The sequence below is a fragment of the Grus americana genome, chromosome 5, assembly GCF_028858705.1.
Source record: "Grus americana isolate bGruAme1 chromosome 5, bGruAme1.mat, whole genome shotgun sequence".
NCBI classification, from domain to species: domain Eukaryota; kingdom Metazoa; phylum Chordata; class Aves; order Gruiformes; family Gruidae; genus Grus; species Grus americana.
The window spans coordinates 42,756,656-42,782,580 of NC_072856.1; the positions used below are offsets into that span (position 1 = coordinate 42,756,656).

The window sequence follows — 25,925 nt, forward strand, 5'->3', positions numbered from 1 at the left end:
TAGCACTATTATAGAATACCATGCTTCTAATTGTACAATAGAACTTCTTTCATCTTTATTTTAAAGAAGCAGGAAAATACAGATATTTCAGTATTTGCTGTAATATTAGCCTAACATATGTATAAAGTTTCATGAAAGAAGTATTCAGCTGCAGAAATTACAATCTTCCAAGCGCAATATCATTTTACAGCACAATACTGTTATTGTCTAGGAGACATGTATCCTTGTGAGCCATAAGCAGTACATTAACAGGACTGCAGCTGTTTTAAGATTTTTCTAGGAAAAAATTCATCACTTGACATTCTATATCATGCAGTTTTTTGTTATGTGGTCTGTCTGCATTGTTATTGCCTACTTAAAGGAATACTTCACCTATGCAGATTCATTTTATTGCTGCTGTAGTTAAAATTGTAAAATAATACTCATCATTACGAACAGACCATAGAGATGCAATCTTATAAGAACAACAGCCTTTCATTCTGTGTTGCTATCTATGCGTTTCTTTTTACGGAACCAAATACTGAATGTAGGGTTACCTGAGTAACATGGCTTTAGCTACACCTTGTTTCTTTCTTTAGTAGGAAAGGGCTAGTAATTTTCACATCTTAATTCCCATACTAGTGATTTGGATATGGACATTCCCAGTCATAGCTGTCTTCTAGGTTATTCTGGAAGCTGTTGCAGGAAAGTGAACTTCCAAGACTATAGATACAGAGTGATAGTATGTTCTGAGAACCATAATTGCCACCGGTAATGTTTCTTTCATATTTGTGTTATAAACGTTGAGTTAGTATACCTGTGACATGTTAGACCAGAAAATAGTTTATTCTATTTTGACTAGAGCTCTTGAAAGTGTGATAAACCATTTTTGTTACATCCTCCTCAGCACAGAGCAAGTCAGTTCCGCAAAGAGGTACACTGGAAGAACAAACACAAGATGTCATTAATGTCATTAAATCCTATCAGTTCAAGCCTATAAACTCCACATCCTGAGTTAATTCCCATATGATTTCATTTCACTGAACAGAAAAACAACAATTTTGCTATTTCTAGAAATTGAATGCATTATGTTCAAATCATTATTATCTGGTAGAGGTTGAAGACAGAATTTTAACCATTTATAATGACTCCTAGACCACAAAATACTAAAGGATGTTTTAGTTTTTCCTCCAGTACTAAAATTTAGAATTTGTTTGGTGCAAGGAAATAAATGCGAGTTGTTAAAGAGATCAATCTATGGAGATTTCTAAGGTAAGTGTTGGAAGTTATAACTACCTATAACTGTTATTTTAGTAATATATTGTGTAAAGTCTAAAAAAATGTTTTTATCTGTCTTTATCCAACAGCCTGCTTTCCGTTATGACTGTGTGGTACAGACTACAGGTGATACATGGCACATCCCCTATAAAGACATTTCTGAGGAAAAATATTCATATCGAGTACCAAGAAAATGGCTCTGCATTCAACAGAAATGATGAAGAATGTAATTGGACAAGCTGAAGCTACTTTTTTTAATCACTGTTGCTGACTAGGAGAACTCAGTAGTACAATTATGGGATTAATGTGTGAGGCCTATAACTAAAGGAAAGTCAGTAACTGTGTTTTGTCAAAATCATTCCTGCAGTAAATCTGTTAACATCAATGGTGGTCTGGCAGGGATGAATTAGGTCTGTTATTTCCATCTTTACAGGCAATTTCTGTAGCCTCTCAATGTGTTTTGAATTAAAACTTGTTTTTCCCTCTTGGAATTTCAGGTTGTGTTTTTGATCTTTTTTTTTCTCTGAAGCTTTTAATCTACACTGAAATTCATAAAATTTGTACTTCAAAGAAATTGAGCGGGACTTCCAAACTACCTTCAAAATGGGCATAGCTGACCTTGCAACGGTGTCACACAGTGTCATTAGCCAATAAATGGAGCTAACAGGGCCAAATGATATGTTTACCGTTTGCAGACACGCACAGCCTTAATACTTTGTCATGCTAACTAGAATTAATTTGATCACATAGAATGCAAAAGATTTGTTGTAGCAACATATATTAAGATTTTGATTGGAAGAATTAGGAGACAACCAGTGGGATATTGTGTGCCTCTCGCACTCTTCCACACTCTTAAATTTGCTGTTTCTGACAGGGTTTCATGGCACCAGAACACAACTAGAAATTCTTACAGGCAGTAATAGGATAAAACTGAATTTTGTACAGATATTTTTATAAAACCTATCCCAAGTTATAAATAAAGCAAGAACAATAGTGTACCTTACAGGAAAGGTGTTCTAAGTTATTATTTATAAGTGTTTGTATGGTAAATGTGTTCATTTATCACACTTACCACTTTAATGCAAACTTTTCTCGCCAAAAAACATGGAAATGCCACATTAATCTCAGATGAAAGATCATGTTTTTGTGACATTTGTCTTGCACACTGAAAAATCCTCAGTTTGAAGTCTGAATCATACAGATTTTTTTGTATAGTATTTGCAGTTCTGAGCTGTTGCAGTGTCCCATGACAAGCTGTCTCAGGACTCTTAGCATTCAAGCATGTTCCCTGCTGGTTTTTTCACATCAGAGAGCTATCCTGACGTTTTCTACTCCTGGTTTGTAAAACAGCAGGTGTAATTTCCATGCATTCATGTCCTTCAGGTACTGTGCAGAAGGTGTAGAGGAGCTGGATACCTCTAAGGTAACCTAGAACCTTGGTTTTAAGTTCATCATGATGTTGGTAGCATTCATCACAGACACCTTTTCTGACAGAACATGCCAGTTCCTATGTGTCATCTGCTTTCTGGAGTCTGCCAGGGGAAAGCAGAGAGATTGGATATTCTTCTCTCACTCCTCAAACCGATTTACTTCTAATTTGTCCGAAGATTGTTTTTACAATTCTCTAAGTCAGAGAACTGCCACATCTCCTTGAAAATGCTGCATTGGGTCTGGCTGAGATGGAGTTAATCTTCCCCTCAGCAGCCCTCACAGTGCTGCACTGTGTATTGGTAGTGAGCAAGGTGTTGGTAACACACCAGCGTTTTGGCTCCTGCTGAACCGTCCTGACACAGCACTGAGAGCCTCTCACCAACAAGGGGGTGGGCAAGATCTTGGGAGGGGACACAGCCAGGACAGCTGACCCTAACTGACCAAAGGGATATTCCATGCCATGTGATGTCTGCTCAGCAATAAAAAGCTGAGAGAAAGGAGGAGGAAAGAGGGGGCATTCATCATTTGCAGCGTTTGTCTTCCAGAGTAACTGCTATGTACTGAAACCCTGCTTCCCAGGAAGTGGCTGGTCGTTGCCTGCAGATGGGAAGTAGAGAATAAATCTTTTGTTCTTCCTTTGCTTCCACACATGACCTTTGCTTTTGCTTTATTCAACTGCCTTTATCTTGACCCACAAGGTCTTTTTCCATCTTATTTTCTCTCCCCTGCCCCGCAGAGGAGGGGAGTGATAGAGCGGCTTGGTGGGCACCTGGCCTCCAGCCAGAGTCAACCCACCATAACACAAAGGTAGTTATATTGTTAAAGTGTCTTCCCCTGTACAGGACTGCTTAGTTAGCAGCCGTTGCTCTGTATGAGGGTTACTTACCCTCTTAAGTTCTGCAGCAGCACAAGCTGATCTGAATCAGCGCTGTTACAGTCCCAGGTTGGGACTAGCTCTGGTGGTCATGCGGTCCTAAGCAATTCAGAGCTGGGTCAGCTGAACGCAAACCCCTTAAAACATTTGTTTTGGCTAGGTCAAAATTGGCGTTGTTGTATGGAACTAGCACCATTGCACATGTACTGGTTCCTGTGTGGGAGGGGGGCTGAAACGTCAGCCTGCAGAAAGTGGGCACCTGCAGCTCTGCCTTGGGTCGGCTTTAGCTGACCGGAAACTGCACCTTGTCCTGGTTCTGGCAAGGATAGAGTTAATTTCACAAAGAGCCAGGACAGGTGAGCCGAGCTGGCCGGGGGCTATTCCATACCTTGTGACATCATGCTCACCATAAAGGGGGCCGGTCGGGCAGGGGCGGGTTCGGTGTGGCTCTGGGACAGGCTGAGCGGCCGGTCGGTCGGTCGTCGGATCGGTAAATTGTTCTTTGTTATCACCCATTGTGAATATCTGTTATCAGCACTGTTGTTGATTGTTTCCCTCTCCCTTGCTGTCCCAGTAAACTGCCCTTATCCCAACCCTCGAGGCTTTGCCGTTGTTTTTTTCTGTTCTCCTCCCCATCCCGCCGGGGGAGGGGTGAGTGAGTAGTGCGTGGCACCCAGCTGCCGGCTGGGGCTAAACCATGTCAACCTTCAGGTTATCCATTTCCTTGCAAGATGTGTTCATCCACTGGAGTTTGTATTTTACCTCACCCTGGTCATTAACAGACATGCAAAATATCAACATGTAACTGGAATAAATGCATCCTGGACTTCCTTTTGACTGAGAACAGACATGTCCCTCATCAATCACACTTCCTACCTACACATTCTTAGTGTATTTAGGGGAAGGTGGAACAGAATCTGGAATTTACAACAGGAAGATGTCCCAACATTAGTGCCAGAATTGTTGTGACTTTTTTTTTCCTTATGTTTGCTGCTAATACACTTTACTGTAGATCCTTATAGAGAATTAATGGTCGCCTCTCTCTGGAACCAGAGAGGAAACATTAGTGATCAACCTACAGACTTTCTCAATTGCATTCCGCCTGTTCATACAGATCTACAGAGTCTCCAGAGGCTCAGTTCTGTCTGAGGTTAATTTTTTGCATTTTCTTGAAGATATTTGTGAAGTAACATTGCTTTTGTTTCGCTGTAAGTCTGGAAACGTCAGATACTGAAAGAGGGAATTTAGAGATAACAGTGAATATGAGGATTTGCTTCCAAGTATGTAAAAGGAATTTGGGGGGTAAAGGGGGTTCATTGACAATAAACCTGAGAGCCAAACCAAAGCAACCTACCAGCATATCTACTTGACATCCACTACTTGTTAGTACAGTAAAAATCTAAGGATTTTTAATGTCTGTCTGGTAGTAGTTTATTCAATTGATGGGTCCACGCTGAATGCCAGAAAGGCAAGTCCTCCAAATGTTGCAGGAACTGCACTGGCAAGATGGACTTGAGGAAGGCTGAACTGATTCAGCCAATGCTATAGCTACTTTGTGAATGGCTTCGTCTCCAAGATCACCCGCTTATTGTTCACGACATTACAAATAGGTCAGTGAGAACAGTCTTCCTCCAGATCTGGCAACACAGACTTTGATTCTCATGTGGTTGATCTGATGTGATGAACACTAAACCAAAAATACGCAGTTGCTCTTCTGGAACAAAACTGTATTTTGGAAACTGAGAAAATTGCTGCATAGATGGAGAAACCTTCTGGAAACTCTATCCTGAAAGTGGCATGACTTCCACTCCATTGTGTCCATGGTATTGAGTAACTATTACTCTTTCCTTGGTCCAAGTCAAATATCGAATCTTTCATTCCAAACACTTAAGGATTTTCTCAATTGCTTACTTTTTGGCTATCAAGCTGAATGCTTGAAAATTTTTCCCATCCCCTTTTTCTCAAGGGAAAAAAAAATCTGGCATTAAACTCCACCGTTACAGAATGGAAGAGCTTTGTACATGGAAGGACGATGAGGGTGGGAATCCTCAGCCTGGAGAAACAGAGGTCTTAAGAGACACAGAGATCGTAAGAATTGTGAGTGTTGTGGAGGGGATGCGTAGGGATCAATGGCTTGCCATCTCTGCCAGTACAAATGGTGCTGGCAGATAGAAGGTTCAGATGAGAGGCGAGGGTTCAGATGAAACCACACAACACGTTCTTTATGCTGAGCAACTCTTTGCCACGGGTGTGTCATGGATGCAAGAAGTCCCTGTGAGTTGAAGGGGAGACAAGCAAGTTCATGAAAGAGCAATCCAGCAAGGGTTATTAAATAACCAGACACTATCTCTCTTAGGAAGTCCCTCCTGAGGGCTGGAGACTGGGAGGGGATGCAGGGACTGTCATTAAGGTGTTAAAGGAGGAGCTGCTGCCCGAGCATTCACACAGCATTCATGGTGTTGCGCACGCACACACTTATTCTTGGACGTGCTTCCTCCTTCTTCAGGCTCGATCCTAGGTTTCCCACAGCAGAGTCTCAGGCGTTGGATTTTATAAAATAATTTAATTGAAAGGTTCAGCAGCAGGAACAGCCTGGGCTGGGCGCTTCCAAAGAGAGGGACCCCGAACAAAGAAATCTCTGGGCAACTATACCCTTGTGATCCATACACCCACGCTTCACGTGCTGTCCACGTGTCTTTTAGTCCAGTGGTGATTTTTGGTCTGGGGTCTTCTAACATCTAATGGGATTCTTTTTCTGCATCCAGGCAGGCGGGCTCTTATCTTGTTGATTTGCAGTTTCAGCCGAAGGTTGGAGCCTCCTTATCTTCTGGTTTACACTCCTTGTGCACCTGCCCTTGCTGGCAGAACACAGAGAACTGGAGTCCCAGACTTGGGAAAAACACTACCAAAACATTTGTGTGGTATCAAAATACTTTCCCATACTAAAAGACTAAACACAGCACTGTCCCAGCTGCTAGGAAAATTACTAAGAAAAATAACTCTATTGCGGCCTGAAGGCTTCAGCAAATCTAACTACTCACGCTAAGTAAAGCTAAGCGAACTGCACAAATCACACCCTGTTATAATCCTAAGTAATTTATTCTAATTAAAACTTACTTATTTACGTTAAACAGCTAATATCCCTCCACAAAAGGTTCTTGATACTTCTCCTTGGGCACCTACTTTCGGCCACAGTTGGAGATGGGGCATTGGGCTGGACAGAGTCTGCGTCTGACCCAGGAGAGACGTTCTTAGGTACTCATGTGCTCTGTGTCCCAGTGCTTGCATCACAGCTTCAAACAGCTCACGTCTGCCCACAAAGCGCTGCCCTAATGAAGGGGACAAACTCTGTGTCCTGTAATACATAGCGAGGCATTTTATTCTCTCATAGTATTAATAAGGAAGGAAAAGTATATTGAAAAATTCAAGAAAGCAGACTTTTAGTGTATGGCATACACAAAATGCACCCGTAGTCTGCTATTTCAACAAAGAGTGAACTCGTCTAATAATAATCTTTTTAAATAGAGGCGCGGATACCAAAACACAGCTTTTCCAACTCTTTTAATGACCGACTTTAAAAAAAAAAAAAAGCCATCCCACGAAGAGTAGGGGAAATCCAAGATGCTGAAAGGCAAAGAGAGCATATATTCACGAGTTATAATTTGGGGAATTTCCCCTTGGACTGGACACTGATAAAAAGTCTTTTAAACATCACATTATAATGCAGCTGCGGCAACAATTACTCATTATTAACATCTTAAACAACTTTTTTTGAGGTTAGTATACTTCTTTGCTTTAAAATGATACTCATGGAAGAGAACCCAGGGAAATATTTTGTTTAAAAAAATTAATTCCCAACCTCCGACTGCCTCACCCTCGGCTCTCCCAGGCAGCCGAAGGGCGGCGGGCTGTCGGCCCCACCGGTTAAGCGCTCTACAGCTGCCGTGCCGCAATGGTCTGCATCTTGCCCACGACGTGGGTAACCTATCGCGACATGACGGCTCCGCCGACAGCACCCCTCCGCCACCCTACTGCGCATGCTCGGCGGGGGAGAAGCGCCGCGGCGCTCGGGCATGCGCAGTGGCGGGTGGACCGTGACGGTGCGCGAGTTGTGTGTTTCGGCGCCTGCGCGCAGCGCGTAACCCGGAAGTGCTCCGGTGGGTGCCCTGTCTGCGGTAGCGGTGGGGCCCTGCACGCTGTGAGCCCCTCGGCCGCGCCGCCCCTCCCCGCACCGCCATGTCCCGAGGCTCCAGCGCCGGCTTCGACCGCCACATTACCATCTTCTCGCCCGAGGGACGCCTCTACCAAGTCGGTGCGTGTCCGGCTCCGGGGATGCTGCCCCTGAATTGCCCCGTCACGGGCCCGGCCTGCCCACGCCGCCGCCGCTTCCCGCCGAGCGGGGCTGCAGCCGGCTCGGAAAACCTGTGCCGAGCCTGGCTGCCTTCGGGAAGGGAGGGAAACGTGGCGTCTCCTGTGGCTGGAGAGTCTCGGTTCCCGCCCAGCCTGGTCCCGCGCTGTGCGGGGAGAAGCCTGGTGGGAGCCTGGAGCAGCTGCAGTCCCTGGCGTGGGGGCCTGGGAAAGGGATCCTCGCATGAGTAAGGGAAGCTCAAAGCCAGGGTAGGCCCTCTCGAGTGTTCCCTGCCACACGGGGAGGCACCTCCTGTGATTTCAGGTGCTTGGAGGCCAAACCGACAGATGTCCAGAAGCCGTTTATTCCCTCTGTTGTGTTTCTTTCAGTTTATCTTGCTAAAGGTACAAGCATTGTGTTTTGGAATCTAAGAACTGCAATAGCTGTTTCAAATAGGGTTTGAACTGCCTCAAACCCTGCATGCCAGAGTAACCAAGTCGGTTTTTGGAGGTAACCCATGCTCTCTCTTGTTACACCTGAATGCCATGTGTTCTGTACATCATGGCCTGTGAGACAGCAGTAACCATCCTTTACTCCCAGGCTTCTTTGAACACTTTGCAATTAAGCTGCAGCCTAGCTTCATCTTCTTCTGTAGGCCACTGAATCTTTTATTCATATTTTTCCAGTGCAGCAGATTCTGCAGAAGAGCTTCTCCTTGTGCAGAATACTCTGTAACAGCACAGTCAACTCGTGGTCTGGCAGGACAGTCCATTGAGAGTGCTCCTGGGGGATCCTCACAACAGAGCCAGATGAATTGTTTTGACAGCATCATCCTGATGCCACCTTCCCCTGGAGCTTAGCAGCTCTTCTCCAGCTGCAGTGGCTTCACTGCATGTGCATTGCATGGCATGTCCATACATCCATCTGTTCTCCAGGAAAGGAGGTTGCTGGGACCAGACTGCATGAATGGTCAGTGGCAGCAAGTAGTTTCTTTTGTGTCTGCCCTTGAGTTCTTCTCAGGAAGGCAGCTATGTGGGCAGACAGCCCAGTCTTGAGCAGTTCTTTCTCCAAGGAGCAACTAGGAAAGTGCCTGTGTGTAGGTGTCTGTACACAGTTAGAAAGTTACCTGTGCTAGATACCGACATACTGGTGCTGTCTTACACCTGGAGTGTGTATAAGGTTTCTATGCGTCTTGTGTAGTAAGCCTTATACACGTGGATGGTAGGGACAGTGCTTCCTCACACAGGACGTCAGTGGCTCTGTGATGGAAGAGTCATGGGCTCCAATCTTCTGTTGCCATTAAAACAGCCTGGTTGGCCTGCATCACCTTTCTGGCTGTTTCTCTGTTGCAGTACTGCTTGTTGGGAATGTTTTCTGCATCCTGTAGCAAAGAGGAAACTGAGCCTTGTTCTTCTACCTCCTGGGTGTATTCAACCATTAGGTTAACGTATGAGGAATGTGCGGTACCTCCGTATCTTTTACCCATGTCTTAGAAGCAAGTATCTACATGTGTATTTGAGAGCCTCTGCACACAGCCTGAAGCTGTCTTAAAGATATTTTGAGTACCTATATGCCATGGGAAGAAAAATACGTAGGTGTGCATAGTTAACTTCAAGCGAGTATGAGCTCACTCTACCTGCAGCCAGGCTGATAACTCAGGTGTGGTGCCAGAGTAGTGTCTCTGTTGGCCAGCATCTAGCCACAGCATGGCCAGAAAGCGCATATTTGCTTGCGGTCAAATAGCCAAATCTAACTTTTTTCATTCTGTCTTTCATTCTTTTTAAATCCTGTACGTCCTTGTCTGTGTGCTGGATGGAGATTAACTACGTGCAGTGAAGGATAGGCATGGGCATGTGCTGCTTTAAGGCTGACTTAAGACTTCAGATTTTCTCGAAGTTCTTTTGGAAACACTGAACAGAGATTTCCAGTGTAGTCATATTAGACTGAGATGCCTGTGGTTTGCCTTAGATCTGTCTTCTGCTTCCGAAGCTCAAAAAGCTCTTGCACCTTTGAAGTGATCCCATATTAGAAAAGTAACAGTTATTCCATGTATATTTCTTGTTGCTGTGGTTAAAATCCTTCAGTGTTGTCTTGCCACCTATTAGTTCCAGTCTTCAAAAGTGATGTTTCATCTAAGTGGAATTTTGGAAGGTGAAGAAAATGATAATGTTCAAATTTCTGATTGTTCTGACGTATTTGGGGAACAGCAAGGAACTACTGTTTTTGAAAAGAATGTGTGTGCAGTACTACTGAAATACTTGCATAGCAGAAAAGAGATGTAAACACTATTAGCAATATATATATTTGGATTTGTTATACTGTAAGAGCCCCTATACTTTTTGGCTTGTCTCTTTGAAAACTGAGCATCGCAGATGCTAATGGGAACAGAGTGAGAAGGGACTGCAGTTCAGCAAGTCTGGTTGTTAGCACTTGTGAGCAAAAACAGTTTGTGAAGGCACCTATTCCTCTTCCCACCTAAATGTCACTGAACGGTTGAGGATGGAAGGCACCTCTGAAGGGTCATCTGGTCCAACCCCCTGTTCAAGGAGGGCCACCTAGAACAGGCTGTCCAGGACCATGTCCAGACAGCTTTTGCTATCTCCAAGGGTGGAGACTCCACAACCTCTCTGGGCACTCTGTGCCAGTGCTCAGTCGACCTCACAGTGTTTTCTGATGTTTAGATGGACCCTCCTGTGTTTCGGTTTGTGCCAGTTGCCTCTTGCCCTGTAACTGGGCACCACTGAAAAGAGCCTGGCTCTGTCCATCTTCTTTACACCCTCCCTTCAGGTATTTGTACACATAAATAAACAAGTGTCGCAGACTCCTAGCCTTAGGGCTTCAAACATGACTGGTTTGCAGGCTGTGCTAGCTCATGTCCTACTGGGTTCTGTGCTTTGCTCCAGGATAGCACTGATACTCCTGGGGAAGTTAAGTGAAGAGGTGAGTGAAGTTGTGCATCTAGCGGAGAGAAAGAGGGAACATTCATTATGGCATGTTCAGGTAACCAGCAAATGCTCTGATGCCTGAGAGTAATAAATACAGTGCCATAAATACATGGCAACCAGCCCTTCCACAACACTGACTCAGCAGATGGAACTTCAAGATCCTAGTATTGCAAAATGTGTGTTTTCATTTTCAGATTATTCCTCTCCTGTTGTGCAGTCTCTTCCACAGATTTGAATGCAGCTTTTACAACAGCGGAGTTTCTTGGTCCCATTATTTTAGAAGAAAGTTTTAGCAATTTGCTGTGCTGTTGGTTAGACATGTTCTAAATTCCAGTCTTAATCACATAGCTAACAAAAAACTCATCTACATTTAGCTAGAGTCTCAACGTTCCCTCTCCCAACCAGATATTAGGAAGTTCTGAATGTTTATCAGATATTGCAAGATAAATTATTTTTAAAGTTGTTGTTCTTGAGGCTTTTGAAACAATTAATCAAGGGAAATTTATTTCATGGATCATATCAAATAAATCTTAATCCGTTACATTTATCTGAATCATGCTGTTTAGTTGGCATGTGCATAAGTTTTATTTGAAAAAAGTTAATAAAAGCATTGTGGTGTTTGAATGTCGGGTAGAAAATGTGATTGTAATGTTAAAACCCATCTTCTGTGCCTGGTCCATCATTTCACTTTTCCTCTGTATCAGTTAAAATCTACAAAAGAAAATTACATCTTTGCAGTGATAATAATGCTTGAAACACTAAACTTCTGCATGTTAAACAAATTTTATTTAAGGGTTTACAGTTACTGTAGGTTAAGTCTGGACTGTTTTGGTCAAGTGCAGAATAGCCTTGTTGTTTTAAAACAAATTCTGTTGGTGTTAAGCATTCTACCTGAACAAAAAGGCAAATTATTAGAAATATTTGAAGGAAGCAGTGCTAGTGCTTTTGTGAAGAGAGTCAATGACTTAGTTACCATCAGAAAGTTCTTGTGTGCATTGTACTAAAGACCTTAAAGACACAAAGTATTGCACCAATATTAAAGTATTAAAAAGGCCAGAACTTGATGAGATTTCTGTGATGGGGGGAGTTGTGTCAGAGATGTTTGTACTAGTATCTGTAACATTGTTTTTTATTAACTTTTATGTATTTTTCTAGAATATGCTTTTAAGGCCATAAACCAAGGTGGACTTACGTCTGTAGCTGTTCGTGGGAAAGATTCTGCAGTAATTGTAACACAGAAGAAAGTACCTGTAAGTAGTCTGGTTTTGAGGGGGAGGCTGGAAGGAGATGAGAAAAAAGGTGAGGGTGAGACTCTGCAACACTGATATTGTATTAATTAGTGTCGACATATATTGCTGTTTGAATTTAATATCTTATTATTGTTCTGCTCTGTTTAGTGCTCAGTTGTACATTTCCTCACCAAGTACTGTAATATTGGTTTTCTCTGTAGTTGTCAAAGGAATAAAGCACGAAGTTGGTCCTGCTGTACTTTAGCATGCATACATTACTCTGGCTTGTAAGGCTGAGTTGTCCATAATCACTTTCCTGACTTCTTTGATTCCTACTCAGAAAATGTTATATCAGTAGCACACAGAACAGATTTTCACGAGTGTTTTAGCACAGTGGTGATGTAGTGTTGACAAAGGGGGAAAACCCTTGTGTTTGAAGGGCAGCATGAAATAAGAGTTGAAGTTTTTGTGTGTGTGTGTTTTCAAAATTTCTTTAGACGGAAAAGGACTTTGGTGTTGGTCATGCTCTAGCTGTCAGCCTTTTCCAGATACTGAGGTTTTTATCTTCCCCATGCTGCTATTTCTTCCTTCATGTGCCTATAGCAGTAAATAGTGGAGAGCCTGAAAGACAATTTTTAGCTGTTGGTTGATTTTTTTTTTTTGGCTCTTTTGTAAATACCAGAGCATCCAGTGTCTGTCTTTTTTGTACCTGAAGGGCAGTGTTTTCTATTAGTTTATTTCTATTTCCTCTTTAGGACAAGTTACTGGATTCCAACACAGTGACTCATTTATTCAGAATTACTGAAAATATTGGCTGTGTGATGACAGGAATGACAGGTATTTAATTCACCTCTTTTTAAGTATCTGAAGTGTCATTTTTTTATATATAGTTCACCAACTTTGCATCATATAAAACAAATAAGTGCTTTAGGAGATTTGTTCCACTCAGTCTGGTTTTGGAGGACTTGTCTAATTCTGATGTGTATATTTAAAGACAACTTAAAGTTGGGCCTGGACTTTGCATTCTCAAGCAGTGCTAGGAATAAACACGGTAAATGTTCAGTGAAATTAATGGTAGTTCTTTCTGTCTAGCTGACAGCAGATCCCAGGTGCAGAGAGCCCGCTATGAGGCTGCTAACTGGAAGTACAAGTATGGCTATGACATCCCTGTGGATATGCTGTGTAAAAGGATTGCTGATATTTCTCAGGTCTATACGCAAAATGCTGAAATGAGGCCCCTTGGTTGCTGTAAGTACAGTATATGGAATTAATCTTTACTGTTTTTTGTCTAAGCTTGCCACTTCAAGTATAAGAAATTCTCACCCATTTTCAAATTGCACGAGATATGGATGTAACTGAGGGAATAAGAGGGATGAACAGCCGAATGAGAGCGCAGTGTTGGAAGTCTTGAATCACAGCCATGATTTTGCCATTGACTGCATTGGAATCGGAGTAAATGATTTAGCCTCTTTAAAATGTGTGATACTATTTCACCTTAGTTTTTGGGGTCTAGTCTGTTTGCACTGCACAGTGATGTCTGTGAATGGGAGATGCTCTTCTTACAGGTGTCTGTGTTTGGGTAAATATCACTGTTAAAACAGATATGAGAGTGCAATTCTGCTTGTGTTGATTTTGTGGCTTTTTTATCTAAGTAGTATGTATAGGACAAAAATCTGCATAATTTTTGCTCTTAACCATGATACATATAATGTAGAGAAAAAGGGCTTAAAAATATTTCACTTGCAAACATTTCTACACCAGTCTTGTTTTATAACAGCAAATGCAGCTGAAGTAAAAAAAAAAATGATGTGTGTAAAGTTGTTTTTTGTAGATATTCCTGGTCATCTGTGCGTTCTGAGGTTGGGTCAGACTTGTTTTTTCTCTTGCATTTGGCTGTGAGCAAATTGTAACTGTACCGTTAGGCTGTCCGGGAACTGAGATGAATGACTTGATGTTTCCTCAATTACTCTTTCATTAAGCATTCTGTCTGAGTTTCTTTTTGTTTGCTTGGTGGTTTGTTTGGTTTTGCGTTGTTTTTTTTTTTCATTTAAGGAGAATAGTTACAGAATTGATGAATCACTTCTCGTAATCATGGTAGGCACTAGCACTTCTCACTAAAGAAGTAACGTTCAGTGTTGCACCACAGTTTCCATGATGGGGCAATTTTCCTATGCTTGTAATGTTCAGGAATGATTGTTTCTTTCTTCCCTTGGCATTTCCCATGCCTTCATACTACTGGAAAGTGATTTTTTTTTTTTTAAATACGTGAATGAAAATGTATTGTTCTTAACTTACCTTAATCTTTTTTTTTTTAAGAGATGATGGGAAATTTTTTTTCTGTTGTCATACATAATAGCTGCTCAGAATCTTATCAGCTAAAACTACTAGTTAAGTTACGCAAGTATAAAGTGAAAATAATTTAAAATCTTGACCTTGTTCTGGGTTTTGGGTGGGTTTTTTTGGTTGTTTTTTTTTTTTTAAGTATTGCTTTTGAGTTATTTTTAATATGCATATTGAGACTATACAACTGTAAATCTAGAATTGTAGGTGAACAAAGATGCATTTCAGAGATGTGGCCAGTTTGTGTTACTTGAAGTCTGCCCAACTTGAAATCACTTAGTCAAATGGTCTTCAAAAGCTCAGTTTTATATTCTGATATTTCCACATTTCATTCCAGATGGGTTTTTTTTTTCCTTTAAAGAAAAGAGGAGAAGGGATGTAATACAGTGCTTTTCAGGATTACAGTTGAGAAATCTAAAGTTGATCCTTTAATATTTTCATTAATTTCAACATATTTGTAAAGCTGCTTTCTGGTAAAAGGCACATGTTAATAGAACTATGCTTTTAAAGTGTCATACAATACACAGGAAGTGAACTGTGGCTGGGTTAACTTTTTATCGGGATTAAACTTTTGTATTTCCTGACTTTGTGGTTTTCTACACACCGAGCATGGCAAAAATGTTTCTGTGTGTAATGAGTAGCCTTCTTTGGGAAATCTAGTTTGCACTAAACCAAGTTGCGCACCTGGTAATGAGACGCTGGTGAGAAATGGCAAATTAGAGACAAAGACAGAATCGCAGCTCTAGGTATTGGACTAGTTCCTGAAAATGTACTGCTGTGCATGCATGCGTTTCACAGGACACGAGTATCTATTCTGTTCTTCGGTTGAATGAAACTGCTAAAATCAGGGAAAGAGAGGAATTAAAAAATTTTCTCTTCAAGGTATGATTTTGATTGGTATCGATGAAGAACACGGCCCTCAGGTATACAAGTGTGATCCGGCAGGTTACTATTGTGGATTCAAGGCCACAGCTGCAGGAGTTAAACAGACAGAGTCAACCAGTTTTCTTGAAAAGAAAGTAAAGAAGAAATTTGACTGGACGTATGAACAAACAGTAGAGGTAGGCCAGCAGAAGCAAATTTGTTAAAGTATTTTTAATGAATATGCTGTATGTAGGCTTGCAATATAGAGGAATGCAGATAGGCATTTCCTATTTTCTTAGAGTTCTGTATAGCTCCCAGAGCAAGTATAGCTATTCCAAGCAGAAAATCTTTTGAAGATATTTTGCAAGTGTTTAAATAGTCATCTAATCTGCTTTTTCTGCTTTACGTTAGCTGAAACAGAAACTGTAATTGTAGCACTCCCATGTAGCATCTAGCTACATAGCTGTTTTATAGAACTTCTTTTTTTTGCTCAGTCATCATTTTAGGAATACATCTTTAGCATTACTATGACCCTACTGCAGGGATAAGTATGAGTGAGGTTGCAAAGAACGCCTTTTAAAGCAGGTGATGATTAGGGTGGAAAAAATAAAGCCATGATGAAATGCAGCTTTTAAAAACAGCCAGTGTAATTTTAATTACCAGAAGAAAAGCCAAAATGGAAGCTATGCAAGTGACATGTGCTTTGAGTAATCTTAGACTGTCATGATGATGTCTGTTTTGTTTGCCACTAATGAAACATGTTCTGTCCGTGGGACCTGGGGTTTTAAATCTGTGCATGATAAAAAGTTTTGGTTTTGTTGTGGGTTTTTTTCTATGAAAATGACATGTCCCTTTGGTTTTTGTAGATTGGGCTTTTCAGGGAGAGGACCAGAGAGGGACTGTATTCTGCAACAAGGGGAAACTATTTTAAACTTTTCAGCTGAGGTTTTGAGGTGGAAGGAAGCAACTTAAAACTAGAAGGAAGGATAGTTGTTAATGCTATGTCAATTAAAAAAGCACCTTAGTGCTTTCTGTTTAATGATAAGGTTTTTTGTCATCTTTCAGACAGCAATAACATGCTTGTCTACTGTACTATCCATTGATTTCAAACCTTCAGAAATAGAAGTTGGTGTAGTTACAGTGGAAAATCCTAAATTCAGGTAAGTGATCAATGTTGATAAAACTTGGTACATTTCTCTGGTTAGGTGTGATTAGTTTTAACTTCTTGTGTCATGGTATATTGAGAAAAAGAGACAAATGTCAGAAGATGATGTTTTGGAGTGTTTTTTGTTTGTAACTCTTCAAAATGTGTAGGGGTAAAAGACATTGTTTAAAAAAACACCACAGTTTTAAAAAGCCTGTCATGGTTAAGGGATCCAGTAGAGAAAAGTGTTGTCTTTTTTTTTTTTTTTTTTTTTTCTTAAAAGGGTATTGCTTTATGTGATAATTAGAATGTAGTTACATCTGGTCTGGTGATTTTTTCATGCTTAAAAGAATAAAAATTTTTCTTTGTACTAGTATCTGGAGTCCACTTCCAAATCATAGTCATGACAACTAATGCAGTAAAGTCTGTTTATATTAGGGAAAACTTTGCAAGTCCCTTAATTTTTTTATCCTTTTCTAAATGGGATCTTTAAATGACTCTTGCTCATCTTGTAATTGTAGCAGTTTTTAACATCTCCAGTATATAGTTAATAGATTATGCACTTGTATGACTTGAAATATTCTATTTACATTTGACAAGATTAAAAGATCCGGGATTTAAAAATCACCGCAGTGATTTGGAAGTAGCTGAACTTTTACTTTCTGAGTAAACTGCATTCCCACCTAGCGTGAAAGCAAGATACCTGCAATTTCCTCCCTCCTCTGTTATTGTCTGAATCTGAGTGCAAGGTTACTTGGTTAATCTGTTGATACAGCACCTGGAAATCTTCCTGCTGAGGGCTATATCTCACATCAGATACAGTGTACTTGACAGCCTTCTCACCACACAATCTATAGCTGTGGAAGTAGGGATGAAATATGGGAGAGTAAGTTTTGGGGCTTTTTAGTTAATACAAAATGACCCTCTAGGTATGCCTTACCTAAATTTTAGGTAGGTCTGGCTTGCTGCAAAGGAGTTCAGTTATTTCTGCCTTAGTCTTTCATTGTTTTTATTTTGTTTAATTAAAAAAAAAAAAGGAACAGCTAAGTGGGGAAGAAAAGTCCTGCTGCTATAGTGTAGCTACTTGGTAGGTGGGGGTTGGAGAGAGGCTTCAAACCTTTGGGTCCTACAGGTGCAGTCTTTTGAGTGCTTCCTAATGTGTTTAAAGTTGACGTGGTGATGATGGGTTGTTTTGCGCTTGGTGGTGTGTTTAGGACAACAGAATAGCATAGCATTTTTGAGAAAGGACGAAGGAGCTGCATTACCCTTTTCTATGGCTGCTCAAGGGTCAAGTGCTAGCTTTCTGCCAAACTTCATTTACCCGTCTTATGTCCTTTTCAGAAAGGTTGGATAACAAGCAGAGGGAGAAGGCTATGAAAACCTGTCCCCCCCCTTGGAGTAATCATACTAATTACCATACCTATTCTTCTCACCAGGTCCCAGCTTGCAAATATATTACTCAAGAGGAATTACCTGTTCTTTTTCTACCATTTGTTACCTCTTTGCTCTGTAGTGCCTTTGATTCTTCCTTTATTTTTCAAAAAGAATTGGAATGTCAGCCTGTGGCCCTGGCAGCAGGACTTTAAAGGGCTGAAAGATGCATTGTATAAAACTTATTTGTGTAGATATTAGGTTGTAATATTGGAGCTTAAGGGGAAGAATCGTTTAAGCTATTTAAGATTTCTTTTTGTTCTTTCAGGATCCTTACAGAAGCAGAGATTGATGTGCACCTTGTAGCTCTGGCAGAGAGAGACTAATTAGCATTCCCATTTCCATTGTCTGTGCTTCTGGCCACGATATTTGGTGAAAACACTTATTAATGGCTTTAGATTATGTGTGGAAAACAACGTTCACTATATGATGTATTTTACTCTGTACTAATAAAACAGAGGTTTTTGAAATACTTGGTGTCTCTTTTTAATGTAATTAACTTTCAGTTCTGTGAAATTCTCATCAAAATACTTGATGACTTTGAATGTTTCTGTGATGACTGCTTGCCTTTTAGTTGTATTTTAATAGAAATTTTATAGTCTGCGTTGTATTTTTCATCTGAGCTATTTGGCTCCTAGTGTAAATGTTTATATCAGATTATGTGGGGGGGTGCATGTCTTGAGATAATTCTTACATTTACGTGGGTTCTCTTCTTGCCCTGATGTTGAAAGGCTTGTAACATTACTGGTTTAACTGGGGAAGTTAAGATAATATTTGCTCAGATTTGTATGAGGATATAGGACAAAAGTTGAAGGAAAAAACTTGAGCTGTGATTCCCAGTGCATTCCTTCAGACTGATTTATTTGGGGTACAGGTAGTGAATTTAACAGACATCTGCTATAAATGTTAGCTTCAGAGCTGTTTAATTATTTAGGGGAACAGATTCTGTACGCAGTGTACTTTGGGATTTTGGCTGTTTGTCACCTACCTGGTTTTGAGGCTTTGAGCAGTGCCAGAAACAAAGTTGGGGCTGGATGGGGCCAATAGACAAAGTTCACCAACAAGAATGTCTCTGACAAGGAATTCCCCTGGCTCCTTCAAAGGTTCTGGGTTAGGAGAAGACTGCAAAAACTTGAGTCAAGGTGAAGAAAAATGCATTTTTTGTTCTGCTGCAACTGAAGAGTTTTCAGCCTTCGCAGCAAAAAGGTAGATGATGAAGTTGTGAGGGAGGAGATACTGAGGAGAAAGGGAAGATCACCAGGCACTTGTAGCTGTTGGGTAGACAGGAAAGTCTTCTTGGAAGAATGCCAAGCTGATACCACTTACCTCCTTATCTTCATTCCTCTGCTGTGCTATTCCTATATTGGCTTTAATTACTACAAAATTCTCTTTGATTTTTTTTTTTCTGAGACCTTTGGGGAAGGCCTCATAAGTCATCAGAAACTGGGATTGCTTAATTTTTTTCTTTTTGCTTTACAGTTAAAGCCACTTGAACGTGTATTTTTCAAGTTCATTGTAGTAAAGGAGATGCAATTCTGTGCTTGGTTTTAACAAAAGGTAATGCTAACCTTATGTGATAACTGAGTTGAGATTCAAATGTACTGTGAATTGTTGACTTTACAAAGCTTCTTGAATTTCCATTGGTGCCTCCAAATTTCAGCTTCCCTCATGTCAGATAGTGTAGAATAGATGATAAGATGAAGGCACCCTTGCTTCTGGTTTTGGGTTGCTTATCTAAGAATTCTGGGCAGTTTTGTGCACCAACTGGCAGAACAAATACTAATGGCACATTTGGAAAGGTCTGTGTTGTTCCAAGTGACAGCTGAGTTTCTGAAACTTCCTAGGACCTTTCTTCCTAATACTCCAGTTGCATAACAATCTGGAATTTGAGTAGACTTAAGTCATCATTTACTCTGCTATAAAATAGAATCTACTGATACTTGTGTGTATAAAACTTCACTAATGACTTCTTGAACAAAACAAATTAAAAGGAAGATGATAATTGGGGAGCCATATGACTAGAGCACATTTGCATAGTATTTAGTATTAAAAAACTCCCTGCAACGCCTTTAATTCTAAATTTTGGAGCTTGTATGTGATTGTATAACTCGGGTGGTGGTTCTGAGAGCAATGGGCGTTTGTTTATACCTCGTGCTTTTGCAGTGCAGAACATCCCATCTTGTGTTGAGAGATGATGAAATAAGCTGTCTACAATAAATTAACTGGGAATGTCACATCTCTTTTTTTAATAAGCAAAGTTAAAATTGCAGCAACTGAAATGCCATTTTTGCTAATATTTTGTCCTGTAGTGAAAATTCATGGTTCTCTTTTCATACTAATGATGGGGATTTTTCTTTTTCAGTCAAAGCTTTTTGTTGTTTAAGGTAAGGCAGCTACGCAGATGGGGATACTTGATCTAATGGGAAAACCCCATGTATTACACATACACGTGATCACATTCCTCACACCCTGGAGCAGATAGCACCTGCAACCAAACTGTACCAGCCGTGTCTGGTGTGGAACTGTATCTGGTATCGCTTGCTGTTCCCAGCCTGGCGCTTGCAGAGAAACTAGAGTGTGCGTGATGTGATCCTAACGCTTCTGGTTTGGGTAGAGCTTACCAAGAGGAGCGATACCAGAGTTGGGCTTACTCCACGTGTTTGTGGTTTGTTGTGCCAGTCCTGAAAACTCTGGTAGATGCAGTTACGGTGTGAATGCACAAGTAGTTAAGCAGGAATGGGATTAAATCTTATTTGCATACTAGACCCAGATCAGTGTTACCTCTACTAAACTCAGACTGGCTCTGCACAGCCTTGTAACTGTGTCCACGTTACATTCCCAGTGCTCTTCAGTTGTAGTGTAGTGTGTAAGGATGCAAATGCCAAGTGCACGCAGTCAGCGTAGGTAAATCAGTATTGGACTCTGAAAAGCATCTGGATTTCTTATGAGCAACCCCCTACCCCCAGGGGGTGCCCAGAAGCAGTAACAGCATGTATTACAGACAGAAATAGCTTCACAGGGAATCTTGACATAAATAGTCTGTGGGTCATCAGGAGCGGCCTGCGTGTTCATCCTGGAAAAAAGATTTTAAGGCAGGCAGTAATGAACCTCTCTAGGATTTCAGATACTTCCGAAGTACAACATGTGGTACAGAATCAATTTGTGATGCACAGCATTATACTGTACCTTTTCGCTGTAAAGCCTCCAGCAATGACAGTCAAAGCACAGAGGGGTAGATGGGGAGTTCAGGTGGAGCAAGTATGTGTAGATAGATTCCAGCAATTTTAATGACATGGAATAATACACTGCATTCTTCTCTACCTTCTTTGTCCTGTTTCTCATTAAGCCAATGTCCAGGTGTACCAAATAAATGTTATGGTTCAGTGCACATTGTTGGAAGTAAGATGAAAGAACTAGATCTGTAGGTTGTTGGCATCTGAAGAAAAAAAAAAATTAGCTTTCTCTTTTATTTTCTCCCTGACATAGAAGCAAAGTGTGCTGTTTTGAGTTCTGCAAAACAGCAGCCTTGTTGGCTCATGAGATCAAGTTTTGTGAAGCGTATCCATGACAGTATTTGTTTTCTAGAAAAAACCCTACACTACCAGGGTAATAATGGTAGGGCCATTACTTTTTGTTTTGTAATCAGTGATTTTTTTTTTTTCAGATGGGAAGTTCTTAAATTGTCATAGCGTGTTCCAGCCAGTTCTTGCTAGTAACAATTTGTTCTGTTCTCTTGTTTTGCTGTAACCCTAACTATTTGGAAACAATGCAAGACATCCTGTAGTTCAGGATCCGTTGGAACAGTGAACTTAAACCTCTCATGCCCAAACTAAAACAAGGATCATCACATGTTTATGCAAAGCTGTTTAAAATAGTGTCTGGACTTTGCTTATCATGATTCTCACATTTAAAAAAAACACACCCAAAACAAAAAAAAAACTTTCTCTTGTCCTCTGTACTACGTACGGATAAACTTGCATTTCTTAAATGACTGTCAAAACCCCCAGTTATTAGTATTTGCTGCTGTTCACCAAGCTTTTTTTTTTTAGCATAGTAATTTTTTCTGTTGTAGTAGTCTTACCTGTGTTGCCATCATCTATGAAAATTCTGTGCTACAATGTTAAATATGGCAACTGTAATGTACTTGACTGTAAACCTGGTGAATAAATAGACCCAGCATATCACTAAGTCAAAATCCAGCTAACTGCATTTGGCAGAATTAGCTCACCTATGAACAAGTGTGTGCTTCCATTTTTTGGGTTAGGATTTTTTCTCCTGGTCCTTTTTAGAACCTGTCAGCCGTAGCTGAGCTTCCCGGCACCACAGATGCACCGCATGGCCTTGCTGTGCAACTCGTCATGGCTTAGCTGATGCATCCATTGAACCACAAGCCTCTGGAATAAAGTTTCTTAGCTAAGGCTTTCGCAGCATAGTATGCAGTGCAGATTAGGACACACAAGCCAAGCTGTAATTTTTGTGCCAGCAAATTATGTCTTTTTTTTGTTTTCTCTCCCAGAAAACTTCCTCCTGTGACACTGAGTGGCATAGAGTTGTGAACGTAAGATATTTAATCCCTTATGGGATTCCTTAGACTAGAAAGCAATCCCCTCTCAAGTTACAGTCAAACGTGGTGGTTGTGGATAGAGAAACATGGCATTAATGTGCATGGACTGGGATTGCATGATCAGGAACAGGGATGATGCCTTTCAGTGACATCTGATGCTGCTGTGATATTTGCAGGTACGCTCGCTTTCCTCCCTGTTTTGATCCCAGCTAAGTTGCTCGCCCTCTCCCTTCAGCCAGCACTGGTGCTCATTTACGTTTGTAAGGAGCTGTTCTGTTTACTAAACTGATGGAAAACATTGTTTTGTTTGGCTCAGTTCTCTGTCAGATTAGCAGCCTGAACTGGCTCACTGTACGATCAAATTTGTCATAGTGCTAGCATAAAGGAGGGAAGAGGGAAATGGAATGGCACTGCCTCTGGTTTAAGCCGTTGTGGAAACCACAGCCTGCATCACCAAGGAACAGGAGTATCCATGTTATCCCCTTGACTGCTCTTTGATTTAAACCTATACGATGACACCTGGTCCACCAAAGTGGTGTTCGCCTCTCAGCAGGTGACACAACCCTTCATTTGAGCAGTGTCAAGACTACCCCCTTCTAGTCTGAAGAAGGTTTCTTTGGGGATAGTGCTGTTACAGCAGCTCCTCCCTGGTTCCTCTGCTCCTATACGCATTGTGTAGCCCAGCCATTTCCAGGGCTACCCAGGCAACCTGATTTAGAAACAAGCCTATGTTTTTTTCAAATTAAAAAAAATCCATCCAGAGAAGTAGCATTAACTCAGTTTGGACACTGATTTAACCTTGATCCTGGTCCTGCAATGGTAGTACTAGCACAGGGGGCAGTGCAGGACAGGATCCACTTAAACTAGAGGTACATCTGTTAGGAGTGGCAGTCATAATCCTCCCTTGTAAGCAAAAATTTTCATCATGGAGAGGAGGAATATCAGTTCTCTGAATCTGTCAAAGTCTCCTTTCTGGAATCTAATGGGAGGTTGGCATGGCTGGCCAGGCAGGGGGTCTCTCAGGGCAGTGCAGCTGAGGAAGGTAGAACTTCCAACAAGGTGTCAAGAAAACCTGCAGCAAGTTGGCTGCCAAAGGGGATGGCCACCTTGGATGGAGTTTTAGCACAAGTGGGATGGGCAGTGTTTCGTTCGTTCGCTTTTCCATCTGTGTCCCTTAAACCACTTGTAGCTGTGCATACCTTTAGGGTGTTGTGAAGAAATTTATTTGTGTTGAACGTTAGCCTAGTTTCAGCTAACAGTATTTAGAAATGCCTGGCTGACAGGAAAAAAAAACACATTTCTTACCTAAGGATGTGGTGAACCTTGAAAATAGGCTACCAGGTTAGCTTAGTTACTCACTGCCCCCGAAGGTACGAGGATGTGCCCATAAAGGCTGGAGGCTTGCTGTGGAGGCTGGTAGCAGAAGGGACAGGAGAGAAAAGAGGATTTTCGGTGTTGACCGGGAAGGCTGTCTGACTTGCCGCGAGGTAGTGGCAAGTTGCCTGAACCCTCAGTCTCCAGCGGATCTCTCAGCCTGTAGCTCCTGGTTGGTCTGCCTCATGGGTGTCTGTGCACATGAAGTGTTTGTTGAATACTTGTTAGAAGGTTAGGTGACAGTATTCCCTGTTCTTGTCTCCAGAAGTTTCCATTACTAACCTCTCTTATCTAGTAACAAACCAAGTAAATAAAGTATAAAATAGTGCAAAATTAGCTTTGTAAGTGCAAAAATAGTTATATCCCTTGGGTGACAACAGTACTCACCAGGAAGTAATTTTTTTAACTTTTTTTTCCTACTTTGAGTACTTTGTACTGACACCTACATCTTTCTCACTCCAACGCAGGAAACAGACCTGAGTTCTTGTGTAGGTAGTTCAGCAGGGGACATCTGCCTGAAGTGCAGTAATGGTCCATAAATTCAAAGGCAAGAGTTACAGAGATGGGCTGCAACATAAGTCTGGAGGCGGGGGGGAAAAAAACCAAACCCAGATGTTGTGAATGTCCTGGCATCCAGATGAGGGTTTTGATGGTCTGGAAAAGGGCATAAGGTTGTCCAGAAAAGGAAGCTAACAAAAAGAATTAGTGATAAGTAGCATTACAAGTGGTCTATATTACAGGAATGAAATAGCAAAGGTCCTTCCCCTTCAATTTTAAGAGAGGGATTCAGTTATTAATAGAGAAAAAGAGGATAAAATGTTTTTTTCTGCTCTCTGATGCTAGACCTATCGACAACTGAAAGCGCATGCAATGCATTCTGCAGGACGATTGAGAAACTGCTTCTGTTGATGAAGCACATATTTGCAAAATGATTCTACAGCCCTTATTTCAAGTGCAGATAATAATGAATATGTGATGCTTTCCTACTTTGGTAGCAAATCAAAACATGTACCATCACAATACATGAGCACTTGTGCTTTGTAACAAGAATCGGCGTGTGTGGATAGATAGGCGCTGTAATCCAGCTCTGCCGCGAGCGTGGAGCTTGCAAAAGGGCTGGCAAGGCCAAGGTGTGCTGCAAGAGCAGAGCGGGCAAAGGAGCTTGTTTCAGCTTCTAGGCTCAGGTTCGTGATGTTTGGCTCTTGGCGTGAACAGACATGGGCGTGGGTCCGCAGCGTCTTTACCAGACCTGAGTGGGGAAACGGCTGCCTTCAGTCACTGCGTGGTTCCACGCCACCCCTCGTGTCAGCAAGGGCATCCACGTGATGAACTTCAACAGTTCAGGGTGTCCATCTGGGCCAGCGCTTGTCCCATCTTCGCTGCAGGATTAACTTTTGTCTGGCTCAGTTCACTGCCTCGCCACACAGCTGCGCGAGCTCCAGTGCTTGCAGAAAGGAGAGGATAAGATCTTGTGGAAACAGAGGGGGGTAGGACCCAGTTTAGCACAGGCTGATGTTTTGTCATCCTGTCAGAGTACAAAAGGCACACCCCTCGATTTGGTTGTGCCACATACTGTGGGTTGTCACGGTTATGTTGGTATTTTAAACCGTTTGGAGATGGATCGTTACCTAGGAGAATAAACAATTGCTCTTTGCCAACTAGTGCACATTGCTAGCTTGTGGCACTCTCCAGCAATAAAGTACAATCCTCCAACTGTACTTCAGCCCACGCTGCGGCTACCTCGCTTTTCCGCAGCCATACAAAGCTCGTGAAACTCTTCATGCACGTGCATCTTTCAGTTTTTGTGTAAAATGGATGGTTGTAAGGGCTGGATTTAAGAGCTGTGGTTACTGCCTGGAATCGTTCATGCTGGTGAAAGACTCGAGCTCCCTCCCTCTGCTCTTGACAAATACCGTGGAGCTGCTGAGACAGGTTAGCTGTGCTGGCTAGTATGTTGTTGCCTGCTCTCCCATAATATTCTGCCTCTGATTTGCCTTCAGAACGTTTGTTTAAAATAAAAAAAGAAAAGAAAGCAAAAATCTTAAAAGTACATCTATGCTGAAAGATATGCATTTAACACAACCCAAGTATTTGCAGTAACTGTGAAGAAAACCTGGGTGCTCA

At 41.5% G+C, this 25,925-nt stretch overlaps 2 protein-coding genes across 6 annotated transcripts in view; both read left to right on the forward strand.

Moving 5' to 3' along the window:
- The window catches only part of PRORP (protein only RNase P catalytic subunit), a 55,436-nt gene extending 51,284 nt beyond the window's left edge, over nt 1-4,152 (forward strand). For 2 of the 4 annotated variants that reach the window (XM_054828257.1, XM_054828258.1), the window contains exon 8: nt 1,347-4,152. In XM_054828257.1, coding sequence (XP_054684232.1) covers nt 1,347-1,475 — 129 coding nt within the window. In that variant the 3' untranslated portion in view covers nt 1,476-4,152. The remainder of the gene's footprint in view (nt 1-1,346) is intronic. The other 2 variants (XM_054828259.1, XM_054828256.1) reach the window with 1 other exon arrangement.
- Nucleotides 4,153-7,673: 3,521 nt separating this feature from the next.
- Nucleotides 7,674-18,335, forward strand: PSMA6 (proteasome 20S subunit alpha 6). 2 transcript variants are annotated; one of them, XM_054828274.1, is made up of 7 exons: nt 7,674-7,874; nt 12,011-12,105; nt 12,840-12,921; nt 13,177-13,332; nt 15,307-15,485; nt 16,354-16,448; nt 18,132-18,335. In XM_054828274.1, exons 1-7 carry the CDS (start codon nt 7,799-7,801, stop codon nt 18,187-18,189), a joined length of 741 nt encoding a protein of 246 aa, XP_054684249.1. In that variant the 5' UTR covers nt 7,674-7,798; the 3' UTR covers nt 18,190-18,335. The 2 variants fall into 2 exon arrangements, with proteins under 2 accessions (XP_054684249.1, XP_054684250.1); XM_054828275.1 differs by lacking the exon at nt 7,674-7,874 and adding an exon at nt 10,883-10,910.
- Nucleotides 18,336-25,925: the final 7,590 nt, after the last annotated feature.

Coding starts and splice junctions, on each gene's coding strand:
- PSMA6 (XM_054828274.1), top strand. CDS start 7,799: ATGTCCCGAGGCTCCAGCGCCGGCTTCGACCGCCACATTACCATCTTC. Junction 12,922..13,176: donor TGTGATGACAGGAATGACAG/GTATTTAATTCA, acceptor CTTTCTGTCTAG/CTGACAGCAGATCCCAGGTG. Junction 15,486..16,353: donor CGTATGAACAAACAGTAGAG/GTAGGCCAGCAG, acceptor GTCATCTTTCAG/ACAGCAATAACATGCTTGTC.